Source organism: Fragaria vesca, linkage group LG4 (genome assembly GCF_000184155.1).
Source record: "Fragaria vesca subsp. vesca linkage group LG4, FraVesHawaii_1.0, whole genome shotgun sequence".
NCBI lineage: Eukaryota > Viridiplantae > Streptophyta > Magnoliopsida > Rosales > Rosaceae > Fragaria > Fragaria vesca.
The window spans coordinates 14,683,691-14,696,778 of record NC_020494.1 but is presented as its reverse complement, the minus strand read 5'-3'; the positions used below and the strand labels follow the sequence as shown (position 1 = coordinate 14,696,778).

General features: G+C 37.5%; 1 protein-coding gene across 1 annotated transcript; it reads left to right on the top strand.

Moving 5' to 3' along the window:
• Nucleotides 1-3,100: 3,100 nt before the first annotated feature.
• LOC101296480 (phosphoglucan, water dikinase, chloroplastic-like) lies at nt 3,101-13,088 on the top strand. The gene is made up of 19 exons (XM_004296911.1): nt 3,101-3,232; nt 3,628-4,225; nt 4,513-4,599; nt 4,697-4,828; nt 5,447-5,572; nt 5,802-5,980; nt 6,811-6,895; nt 7,448-7,606; nt 7,735-7,787; nt 8,273-8,481; nt 8,598-8,716; nt 9,121-9,191; nt 9,351-9,468; nt 10,215-10,301; nt 10,394-10,480; nt 10,571-10,647; nt 10,972-11,134; nt 11,361-11,472; nt 11,815-13,088. Exons 2-19 carry the CDS (start codon nt 3,650-3,652, stop codon nt 12,711-12,713), a joined length of 3,339 nt encoding a protein of 1,112 aa, XP_004296959.1. The 5' UTR covers nt 3,101-3,232; nt 3,628-3,649; the 3' UTR covers nt 12,714-13,088.

Sequence of the window (13,088 nt, the reverse complement as noted above, 5' to 3'; positions counted from 1 at the left end):
GCACATATTTATACACCCGTCTGTCCACCTTGATGGCGTAGTGTAGCACCGCATTAAGGCGTGACGTGAGCGTTGGACGCGAACGTAGTAGCCCTATATAAACCCATGAATTTATATAGGGAGTATGGACGAGTGTAAATACATACATATATTATAGAGTCTGAGAGGCTCGATATTTTTGGGATAAAGGTTTTATCGCTTGCGGCATGCATTCGATTTTTCCTTAGAAATTAATTTGGGGAAACATAAATATTTTATTTATTAATTTATTTTTGTCCACTCACTCTAACGTTATTAAATGTTTTCCCCTGGGCCCTTCGTTTTAAATTGCCCAGTCTGCAGAGTTCGGGTTGGATCTAGTAGGAGACGAGGCATAGTCACCCGCTTTTCGGCCAATTTTCGCCAGTAGGTTACCTGTTCAACCTACTCGTGTTTTCTTGCTTCCGCTTGTGTTTAGTAGCTCTGAATACTTTAGAATTTTTGTATATTATGTGATGTTCAGAAGTGTAATATGAAATTTTCGAGTTAGGGTTGTCCATCTACAAGGGAGATTTTCTTAATCTTTTCAGTAAATTTTCCTTGGAGGTGGTCCCCGCACGACTTACTCTGGGTTTCAGGATGAAATTCGGGGTGGGTCGTGTCACATTGAACTCTTCATTTTTTAAAAAATAAAAAAAAATGTTGGTGTGAGCTGAGAACGAACCAAGGGCAACATATATTTCAATGCATGAGGATTCCATAACAAATACTAATGAAATTTGAATGATTCTCATTAGAAAAAAAAAAAACAAAGTCACTTAATGATATAAAACAATCAGTTGTGGCAATGTGTTTACGCATGCATGGCTAGGGGCCGCTCATTTCAACTTGGCATGCAATATTCATCCTTCCCAGCCTGGTGGGATCACTAATGTATTAGGATTTCTTCTTTTCATTGTTTCATATACTGACATGTGCACCTTCACTAGATGAATCAAAAACGACGTTTTGGACTCTTTAAGAATATGTATGCATTTGAAGAATAAAATTCAAATTTCTCAATACATGTTTGATATATCTAAGACTAAGAAAAAATATTGTTTTTTGTTGATAAAACCATCAATAGCAGCGAATCAAAAATGACGTCTTGGACTCTTTAGGAGTATGTATGCATGTGAAGAATAAAATTCAAATTTCTCAATACATGTTTGATATACCTAAGACTAAGAAAAAATATTGTTTTTTGTTGATAAAACCATTAATAGCAGCGAAGTTAGCTTACCATTTGTCTATACAAAGATTAATTTGTAGGGATCGATCAAGGATCCATGTATTTTGGTTGTGATTTAGGCAAAAAATCACAGATGACCAAAATCCGGCGACCAGAGACGTTAAACAAGGTATCCAACAAATTGCTTTCTCTCTTCTACTTTCTCTCTTTACGCACGTGACTAAGGGATGAGGGTAAAATAATTTCAAACTTTTACAAAAATCTTACTCGTATCACTTGGGCAAAAGTTAACAAACATTATTAATAATTTTTTAAAGTGTTTTTCTTTTTGGAGGTAATGGACGTCAAGCCGTTAAAAACCTAAATGAAATGATAATTACAATTTGACATGCCCGCAATGGAACGAAAGAATATGTCATGCAAGGTAACTTGAGAGCAACTTAATGAAAATACCATGATCTTTCTAACTAAAAATCAAAGTAAACTAACTCCCACTATAGCAAGAAAAGAAGCTCAAGCCCAAGAGGAGGCATATACCAAAACCCTAGCCCAACATGAGGACCAGGCCCAAATGAAGGTCCATCCCATTTGCCATGGACACCAAGGGAATTGGGAACACAACATCCAAAACTGTTGTCGCGACCATTGGTCGCAACACCCATACGCACCACCATAGCCGGCATCTCTAGCCCCACGACCCCCACCATAGGTCTGAATGACCTCCTCCTGGCTTTGGCGAAGCCTTAGAGGCCATAAGCTAAGAACGAAGAAGAGGTAGCCAACCACTACCGTCTTGAACCTCCTCAAACAATGATCAACTAGAGATTCGCTGCCAGTGTGTTTCAACCACGCACTAACGACAACCACAGTCTGCCACGACCTAGAGAAATTGAAGCCCAACAACCATGGCATGACCCCAAAGCTACATGAAGCGCCTCCTTTCACACTAGAACCTTCGCACCATCCAAAACTGAAACTGTACCTCTGCCAGCGAAATCGACAAGACCAAAGAGAATATTGTAGATGCTTAGAAGGATCCTCCCTATAGAAGAGGAATTTGCCCGGCATCGCCAACCCTCGACGGGGTGGAACACCCTAACCCTGACACCCTGTTAGAAACTCTCATTTTATAATTCAGTTTGTTCTTGTATGCCTTTCTCGTAAGAGCATCGAGTTTTTCTTGATTCAGACAAAGATATCCGAAAAGTTTTACTAATTAAATGAACATCTTCTGTTCTTTATATTAAATCTTCGAATTTAATTAAAAATTGCTTGACGATGTTTTTTTTATTTTTTATTTTATCAAATACGTAATTAATTTGTTACAATAGTGCGAGTCGAACTCATGATCTCTCATTTATAAGAAGAGACTTATGCCACTAGACTAAACGTTGTTGAATAAGAAGAGACTTATGCCACTAGACTAAACATAATTTATAAAAAGAGACTTATACCATTAGACTAAACATTGTTGAATAAATTAATTTAAGATGTTGTCAATTTTCATCTCCCCTGTCGGTCAGTAATTCCAAAACAGACAATTTTTAACACTACACGGAAAAATATCTAAACGCAAACGCATATATTTATAAATTATCTTTTTTTTTTTGGACCCGGACAGATCGGAGAGAGATCCACTATCGGGGATTGGGCATTTCTCCTCACTCGCCACGTGTCCTCACCATCATTTAATACCCAAACCTCTCGACTCCTCACTCTTCTTCTCCTTCTCCTTCTCCTTCTTCATGGACTGAAACCAGAGAGAGAGACTCACGCGCTTCACTCGCTCTCCTTCTCCTCTTCGCTAATGGATTGCGTGCGTTCGCTTCATACCTCCGCTTCCTCTTCCTCTTCTTGTTCACAGCTCCTCCGTCACAAGCGATTCGGATTCCTCCACAATCAGCTTGAATGCCGTCGAAGCGTCGCAGCGCTCGGAAATAAGAGAAGTTTTCGTTCTCTGCATCACAAATCCAACAGCCTTCGGATTCTCTGCGGCGTTGGCGTCTCTCCTCCTCAATCCATGTAACTTTCCGTCTCTGTTTCTTCCGCAATCGCTTTGATTCTTTTACTGCTTTGGTAATTTGTATTGATCACAGTAATTATTGTTTCGAAGCTAAGTAGCTATTTAGTTCACTCTAGCATCTTTTGCTGTAGCCTTAGATGTAATTTTAACTACTTAAGGATATAGATTGATTTACTGGCCATAGCTGACTTTAACGCATCAAAACCGAGTTGTCTAACATTGAATTCGGTCACGAGAATTTAAATTTTAAAGGAGATATAGGCAGCTTTGTAATTGCTAGAGTGATCTCTGGAGGAACAACAAAAGAAGCATGTAGTTAGTGTTGTTTTGAGATTGGAAGGTTGAATTTGGATAGGTGATGCTAAACTGGTTTGTGTTGTTTGTTGGTTGGCAGAGAGGAGGAGAAGGAAACCAAGATGAAGTCCAAGTCAAAGGACAGGCATGGCAAGGTTTGGCTTAATATTAGGTTGGATCACCAAGTTGAGTTTGGTGAGAGTATTGCGGTTTTGGGATCATCAAAGGAGTTAGGATCGTGGAAGAAGAAGGTGCCGCTGAATTGGACAGAGAGTGGTTGGGTATGCCAATTGGAGTTCAAGGGGGATGAGGTCATTGAGTATAAGTTTGTAACTGTTAGGGCGGACAAGAGTATGCTTTGGGAAGGTGGTGATAACCGGGTTTTGAAACTTCCCAGCAGAGGAAGCTTTGGGATGGTTTGCCATTGGAATGCAATAGGGGAGAATGTAGATCTATTCCCATTGGACAAGGAGGATGGTGTTGAACTTAAAGGGTCTTCTGTTGCCGAAACTGCCAGTACTCCAGAAGTGGGGACTAGCCCTTTTGTTGGTCAATGGAAAGGGAATGCCATCTCATTTATGCGGTCAAATGAGCATCGGGATCGGGAATCAGGAAGAAATTGGGACACTTCAGGTCTTGAAGGGTTGTCTCTGAAGTTGGTTGAAGGTGATCGAAATGCTAGGAATTGGTGGAGAAAGGTACCTCTACTTATTGTCTTGTATCTGTATTGTCTAAGATTTTCAAGTATATACTGAATTCAGTGTCATTGTGCTAGCTGTTCTAAAATATAGTTCGCGTTAATTGTCTCTTTACGGCTACTTAATTGTCTTCTTTTGTGGTTTAAAAAAATATCTTTTTCTTTCTCTCCATCTTTGAGTGCAGACGGGGTCTTGCCAAAATTTCTCTGTTCATGATATACCTTTTCCATTTTTATCTGTTTATTTTTCTTTTTTGTTGTTCTAATTGTGCACCTGTTATTCTGAAGCTTGAAGTTGTACGTGATATACTACTTGAAAGTTCACAAAGTGAGGAGCGGTTGAGTGCTCTAATAAATTCTTCCATTTATTTGAAGGTTTACTTCTTCTGTTTTTTTTTTAATTCCGATTCCAGTTACTTTTTATATTGGTGTTTTTTTTTCTTGCATTGCTTATATCTTCTTCTTAATACAGTGGATAAACACAGGCCAGATTCCCTGCTTTGAAGATGGAGGTCATCATCGGCCAAACCGACATGCTGAGATTTCCAGGGTTATATTTCGAGAACTGGAAAGAATATCCTGCAAGAAAGATACTTCACCCCAGGTGGGTTTTATGGATTCGTCTTTGTTTTGTTTGACATGACTTTGGTATAATCATTGGTTTTTGTTCTAATTTATCATGTCACTTATCGATATATCTTTTTGTTCATGTAGTCTTTGTGTAAAACATCCTCGCAACATATAGGATAAGATTACATGACCTCACATTCCATCATTTTGATATATTGCATTTGTTAAGCCTGGGGATTCCTTGCTAGCAACAAATGTAGGGAAGTTTGTTCTTTGAGTTCCCATTAATTGGTCTGTATTTTATTAGTTCCTTTGGCAGCTTAGATAATCCTACTTTTTAGTTTTTATCACTAAAATCTGTTTCTTTTTAAAATGCAAAATATTTAGTAACACCCAACTGACTTAACCCCCCCGCGCAGGGTCCCACATGAATTCACTTCCTCCCCTTGCCCTGAGGCTTGAGAAATACTACTATTGCTTTCCAACTCCTGAATATTTAGCATGCTACGAAACTTGGTTTATATATCTTAGTTCATAAATGTTTTTTTAAACCTGTGTGCACGTTTCCCTTTCTTCTTACTTTATAAGTTCTTCATTTGTCTTTTCCGTTGTTTTTCTTATCTCAGTTCAATATTATATGTTTGTTGTTCAGGAAGTACTTGTTATTCGCAAAATTCATCCGTGTCTGCCATCTTTCAAGGCAGAATTTACTGCATCTGTCCCCCTAACACGAATCAGAGACATTGCTCATCGGAATGATATCCCTCATGACCTGAAGGTATACTCCGCAGGGCATTTTTATTTGGAAATATACTCTGTAGTGCATTTAGTTAAAGCATCCATGTATAATTCAATGACATAGTATAATGAATCCCACACTAAGTATCATTTTTTGCCATCTAATTTAATATAAAGGGAGGAAAAAAGAAGCTTGAAGTAGTATCATATTTCTTATTTCTACTTAATTATTTGATGTATTAACTATTGAAAAAATGTATAAATTCCAGCAAGAAATTAAGCATACAATACAAAACAAACTTCACCGGAATGCTGGTCCTGAAGATCTCATTGCTACAGAAGCCATGCTAGCAAGAATAACCAAGAACCCTGGACAATATAGTGAAGCATTTGTGGAGCAGTTCAAGATATTCCATCATGAACTCAAAGACTTTTTCAACGCTGGAAGGTTTGGACACCAGAAACATTTTAAATTTATGCTTGCTAATTTTTTTTTTTTTTCTTGTGAAAGTTAAATTTTGAATGACATCTTTTTGTCTTACTTTGACATCATTTTTTAGTGTCCTTTTCTTTTAGGTAATCTTGTTGGTAATTCTTTCTAAACTGACATTAAATATATGCTACTATGGACATGGAATTCCCACTTGGTTTACTAAAAATGTTAATGTATAGGAAATTTGTGTAGACCCTAGGAGATGACCCTCGGTCATGGTCTTAACAGTTTTATCCAATGGATAAATGGTAGAATCAGTGAAAGTAAGCATAAATATGAAGTCCCCAAAACTTTAACTAGACTAGATCATCTTGAAGATGTTGGATATAAGACTAGGATGTGCTGCCAAGGTGTGAGTTCCCTACCTTGGGTGAACTAATGTGGTAACTAGACTAATGTAAGGCTGAAAGCTATTGTTACAGAAACACAAAAAAGTTTTAGGCTTCCTCACGCTGTCTAATACACACTAGGAGTGCCTCTCTTCTCGAGGGTTCTATTAATTTGTTAACCAATTTATTCAATCATAATCTTTCTGGAGGGTGGGTTAGGACTAGGATAGAATAGATAAGAGGATTCAATTATCTTGAGCGTATTTTTATTTTATTTGAAATGAAAGAGTCGATTCAAATTAAAATGTAACAATCAATTTTTCCCTGAAGTTTATCATAAACTTCTTCCACTTGTGTATGAGCAGTGCAGTTAATCTTTTACTGAATACAGTTTGATCATAAATGGAATTTAAGTCAATTATTCGGACCTTTGGTTTTGATTATCCCTTGTTGCAGCCTTGCTGAACAACTTGAATCCATCAAAGAATCCATTGATGATAAAGGCCGTTCGGCTCTTACACTGTTTTTGGAGTGCAAAAAGGTGAACCTTCATTATTCCCTTTCTTCAATTTCATAATTTGGGGCTTGAAGCAGGCATACTTCGGATCTGAATATGTGAAGTTCATTTGGGACCAATATTTTTGTGCTTATATCATATTAATTTCTATGCTGATAGTGCTTGCATTTATTAGGAGTAAACTTGCATCCTCATATTTTTTTTATTGTGGTAGTGTGAGTTTCATGATCAAATTGTATGGTGATTCAATTTTCATTACATCTGCAGCAACCTTTAAATCTAAGAAAGGTGCGATTCAAGAAAAGAAATTAACATTTAACACTATTATCAAGAGAGAACACTTGGTCAATGTGTCATCTGGGGAGACGGGTGTTGTTTTGTTGCTCATAATGTCAAGAGAAGCTATTCAATCTCAGTATTGACCTTTGAATTAATAATAATACCCAACCTACCTACATTCTCCTCATATAACCATTCTATTGATATTACCACTATGAGCCTTTTTGTGTGTGTGTGTTCAGTATTGATGGTAATCAAGAGGGTTTTTTTTGTTTCTAAATATTGTTTTTCATCTAGGGTTTGGATGCTTCAGCAGAATCAAGTAAAGTTATGGGATCTGATTTGTTGTTCAAGACCATGCAATCCTTGAGTACTCTGAGAGACATACTTTCTAAGGGTCTTGAAAGCGGCCTTAGAAATGATGCTTCTGATGCAGCAATAGCTATGCGTCAAAAGGTGAGAAAATACGTTTTGTAATTCTTTCTTAAAGTTCAAGTGAAACAATTCATATCGAGTTGTTTCAGAATTCGAGAATGTTTCTTCTAATCATTGATATTCTTTCTTCATCACTTTGAATAATACAGTGGCGTCTTTGCGAGATTGGACTTGAGGACTATTCATTCATCCTTCTGAGCAGGTAGGAATATAATCCTTGGCTTTAAAAAGGACATTAAGAATGTTTGGATTGCAACAATTTTTTTTTGTTTTTTTGTTTTTTTGCTGTGGTTCTGTTGGGTGTTCCTTTCTCTTTTTTGGTTGTAGAAGTTTCTGTAAAGTCAGTTTTTCAAGGGTCATACCAAGTGTATTGTTATTATTGTTGTCTAATACAATAAATGACAGTGATGCTGCAAAAACATTCTATATTACTTGCATTAGGGATTGTTGATATTAGAACAGTTAATCATGGCACTGAGCAATATTCTAGTTGTACGATTTGTGCATCACATAAGGCAACCAGAGGAACTTTTGTGAATCACAATGTATACTGCAACTGTTCAGGTTGCTATATAGCAGTCATGATCCAACTGTTAAACTTTTTAACTTCCTTTATCTAGAGATATTGTCTTACCATTGTATGTTATATTTTGGCTGTCCGTTGTTGATAATCATTGACTTTGTTAGATTCGCTAATGAGCTTGAAGCTATGGGAGGGGCACATTGGCTGGCACAAAATGTGAAATCAAAGGATGTAAGCTCTTGGAATGATCCACTTGGAGCTCTTATAGTTGGTGTTCATCAGCTAAGGTTATCTGGTTGGAAGCCTGAAGAATGTGCTGCTATCGAAAACGAGCTCCTTGCCTGGAAAACAAGAGGTCTTTCTGAGACGGAAGGTAATTCATCCTTTTTTTTTTTGTATTAGGTTTGCACCATCTAGCTGGCAAATTGTTGATAGATTGTTTCCACGGTTTATTCATCTTACATTCTTCCTTCTGTTCTATTCATGAAGCTAGTGAAGATGGCAAAACAATCTGGGGACTACGGCATAAAGCTACTCTTGATAGAGCCAGGAGGTTAACCGAAGAATATTCTGAAGCACTTCTTCAAATATTTCCCCAAAATGTGCAGGTATGTTTTGTCCGCATACTTTTACAAAAAAAAAAAAAAAAAAAAAGGGGAAAAAAGGAAAAAGTAAAAGAGAAACACTTGTTGAGAGCATGATAATATAGAATTTGTCATTTCAGTGGGTAATGATTCTGTGTGGACACTTCAATTTTTTATTTTTTTGGATATAAAGTTGTTAGTTTTGGACAGCCATTTGTTTGAATTCTCTAAAACTCTGCCTCACATGTGGGTCTCTTTCATCATTAGAGTCCAACATGGGGAGTTTATACTGTATTTATCTCATGATCATCATGGTAATCTAGGATATATTCCTTGCTGAATCTTATTTATCTACATTAGTTAATTCATAAGCATAATTGCTACAAGTTCGGGACACGTGTAAAGTGGAACTTCAACAACTCTTGCAGGTATTAGGAAAAGCTTTTGGAATACCTGAAAACAGTGTACGGACATATGCAGAAGCTGAAATTCGCGCCAGGTATATCTTAATAATTTTAAACATCTATTTTAATTAAAAAAAACATCCATTTAATAATGGTGTTCGAGAGTAATATTGTTATATAGATTATTCAATCAAAGTGTTGTTGATATAGAGACACTAGCATTATCTGACTAGCGGCCTACAAATGCTATGCAGTGTGATATTTCAGGTTTCAAAACTCTGTACCCTACTTTTGAAAGCAGTTAGAACTACCATTGGTTCTCAGGGTTGGGATGTTATTGTGCCGGGAACTGCTAGGGGAACATTAGTTCAGGTACCTAACAATCTTTCTAGTTAACTATTATCTGCAAAGCTTAGTCAATATGTTGATATGAACTTAGGTATGAGGTTACATGTTTTCTTTGGAAGTTCAAAGTTATGCATAAGCTGAGTACAGTTCAGAGATAAATGTTTGATATTTTTAATTGGACTTCATTCTGAAGTTCAAAACATTCAAGAACATTGAAGGAAGAAAAAAGAACAATAAAGAAATGAAGTAGATTGCTTTATTTTGAAAACATTAAGAAAGTTGGTAGATATACAGGGTGAAATAGATACTGCTAAAGTTATGTTGGACTGAAGATATTGTATGTGTTTGTGTACAAAAATAGACATTGCCTGGCATTATGTGTTTATGTATAGATTAGGTCAGATAGAAACTTCTAAAGTTATAGGTTTATGTGTACAGACAAACCGGGTGGGGGGAGGTAATTTCGGAGGAGGAGATTAAGGATAGTTTATTTGTTCATTGTGTTTTGTGATTATTGATTAGGTTGTGTTTGTGATTACTGATTCATTTTGTGAGGTCACTGATTAGGTTTTTCTATTTCTGTTAAGTTTCTGATTTATGTACTTTCTTTTCATAGATTAATGAACATTTATTTTTTCTGTTGTTTGAAACATATATAATCTCTAATTCGTAACCCCTCATAGGATGTCATGGGCTAGTAGTGTAGTACTGTTTGGCTTTTCAGTGTTTAGTTAACAGTTTCCTATAATAGTATAAACTTATAACTTCAGGTTGAGAGGATTGTCCCTGGATCAATACCCTCAAGTGTGGAGGGACCTATTGTTCTCGTTGTGAACAAAGCAGATGGAGATGAAGAGGTTTGTGATCAATTTTTTCTTTCACTAGGTCCATAGAAATGGTATAAACATCTCAGTTACAATAGTATTCTTATAGTTACTATCTCTGGCAGGTAACAGCGGCTGGGAGTAACATTGTTGGAGTTGTACTTCTGCAAGAGCTTCCTCACTTGTCTCATCTTGGTGTCAGGGCTCGACAAGTATGTATTGTCATCCAAATGTGACAATCGTTGAAAGTTTTTAATATATATGCATAGATCTAACCAGTAAACTATGATGGTGATCTACAGGAGAAGGTTGTGTTTGTGACATGCGAAGACGATGACAAAGTTGCTGATATACAAAAACATGAGGGAAAATATGTGAGGTAATTTTTCTGGACGTCTCTTGAGTCTTGAGATTCATCATGTTCTGAACTTCTATCTTGTCATGACAAATGTGGATCACTCAATTCATGCCTGGTGGGCCTTACAGCTCTAATGGTATTACTTACACCCCACAATGAAGGCTAGACTGACTCTTGCTTTCCTCCTTTGCGAACCTTGGACCAATTTCAAAAACAAAAATAAAATTTGGAGAGATAAAACAATTCAAGTGACAAGAGCCAAACAGTCGCAATGAAAAAAGGTGCTTGGACATTTTTAGGTGAGCACTTCAACTAATACAATCTTTTGGCATGCATGAAATGCAGGTTAGAAGCATCCTCGTCTAGTGTTGATATACATCCTTCATCAGAAAACAGCAATGGCAATGGTGCAGTGAAAAATCTTTCAGGTGTTGTTGCACCAAAAGTCGAATCCCGTGGAACTCCTGATTCTTCCTGGTCTGCTGCTAAAACATCAAAATCAAATCAGGTACAATTTTGATCCAATGCATTAAAATAGAAAGGGATAGAGAATAGCAGCATCACAGCAGTAGGTTTCTAGTCATCACTCATAGAGATAAGGAATAAAATATTCCGTGACCACACCGTCCTTTGCATCACATGAAAGGCACTTCAAATTGCTCCAATTCAACCCATGCTTCACCCTTGATCAAAATATCTTAGTTTTCACTATCACAAATTGTATTTTCATCTAGGGGGTATCTGCCGGTGGAGTTTTACTACTTGCTGATGCAAAATCACAAAATTCGGGTGCAAAAGCAGCTGCTTGTGGTTCTTTAGCTTCTTTGGCAGCAGCATCGGATAAAGGTAATATTAAATTTTGGTAATGACTGCAGTTTTACTTTCCAACCATTAACTCAAATCGTTTTTAGTGCTCTTATTTTCTTTAACAACTGTATAATCTGTATTTCCTTAGTTCATGTCTTAATTATCCTCTTTTTTCACAAACAAATTGACATTATTGTCACCAAGGTGCAGTAGAAGCATTAGGTTACCATTTGAGTGCGTTAGTGTACGGTAGAAAATTGGCGCACATAATGCACTTCAATCTAATGACTAATTATTTCCTAAAAGCACTATCAGCTAAATTCTTGCATATATTGGTGGTCCCTTACATTTGGTTACTTGACTGTGGTTTTCCATTGGCAGTTTTCAGTGACCAAGGGGTACCAGCTTCCTTCAATGTTCCTGCTGGGGCAGTGATACCATTTGGCTCTATGGAACTGGCATTAGAGCAAAGCAAATCCATGGAATCATTCAGGTCCCTTATAGATAAGATAGAAACATTGAAGCCGGAAAGTGGAGAACTTGACAAAGTATGTGTTCAGCTCCAGGAACTGATCTCTTCCCTACAGCCCTCCAAAGATATCATTGATAGAATCGCCAAAATATTTCCAGGAAATTCACGGCTCATTGTTCGTTCAAGTGCTAATGTTGAGGATTTGGCTGGAATGTCGGCTGCTGGACTATACGATTCAATTCCAAATGTTAGTCTTTCAAACCCAACAGTATTTGCAAGTTCTATAAGCAGAGTGTGGGCTTCACTTTACACTCGGAGGGCAGTTTTGAGCCGTCGAATTGCCGGTGTACCCCAGAAGGATGCTACAATGGCAATTCTAGTGCAAGAAATGCTTTCACCAGACTTATCGTTTGTGCTTCATACAGTCAGCCCAACAGACCAAGACCATAATTTAGTTGAGGCAGAAATTGCCTCTGGCCTTGGTGAAACTTTGGCTTCAGGCACCCGGGGCACACCCTGGCGTATATCGTCTGGAAAATTTGATGGGAATGTGCGCACATTGGCCTTTGCGAATTTCAGTGAGGAACTACTTGGTGCAGGCCCTGCGGACGGGGAGGTTATTCATTTGACTGTAGACTACAGCAAGAAGCCATTAACTGTTGATCCAGTTTTCCGTAGACAGCTTGGTCAATGCCTTGGTGCAGTGGGATTTTTCCTTGAGCAGAAGTTTGGCTGCCCACAGGATGTGGAAGGATGTGTAGTTGGCAAAGACATATTTATAGTCCAGACACGTCCACAGCCCCTATAAATATCTGTGACTTTGTTAAAGTATACAACTTCAAGATCTGTTGGTAGAAAGAAACCTCCTGATAGCATTAATCTGGGTGAGGGAATGAACTGTGGTTTCAGAAGTTGTTTGTGTACTAGTTGTCTACGAGAGTTGAGGGGGGTGATCTAGCCAACTCGATCCAAGAAGGGATTTTCGACCCGTGTTGTGGAAGGTTCTGGTATATAGGAAATAAGACGGCAACTAGTATCTTCCTGTATTAGCCACGGTTCTGGAAAGTTTAATAGGCAAATGTATTCTGTAAGTTCCATCCCTTAAATCAGGCTCTGTTATCGTATAATAGTCATTTCAAAGCCAAACTAACTAATCATTTTGGAGTTAAATCATTTTGCTTGG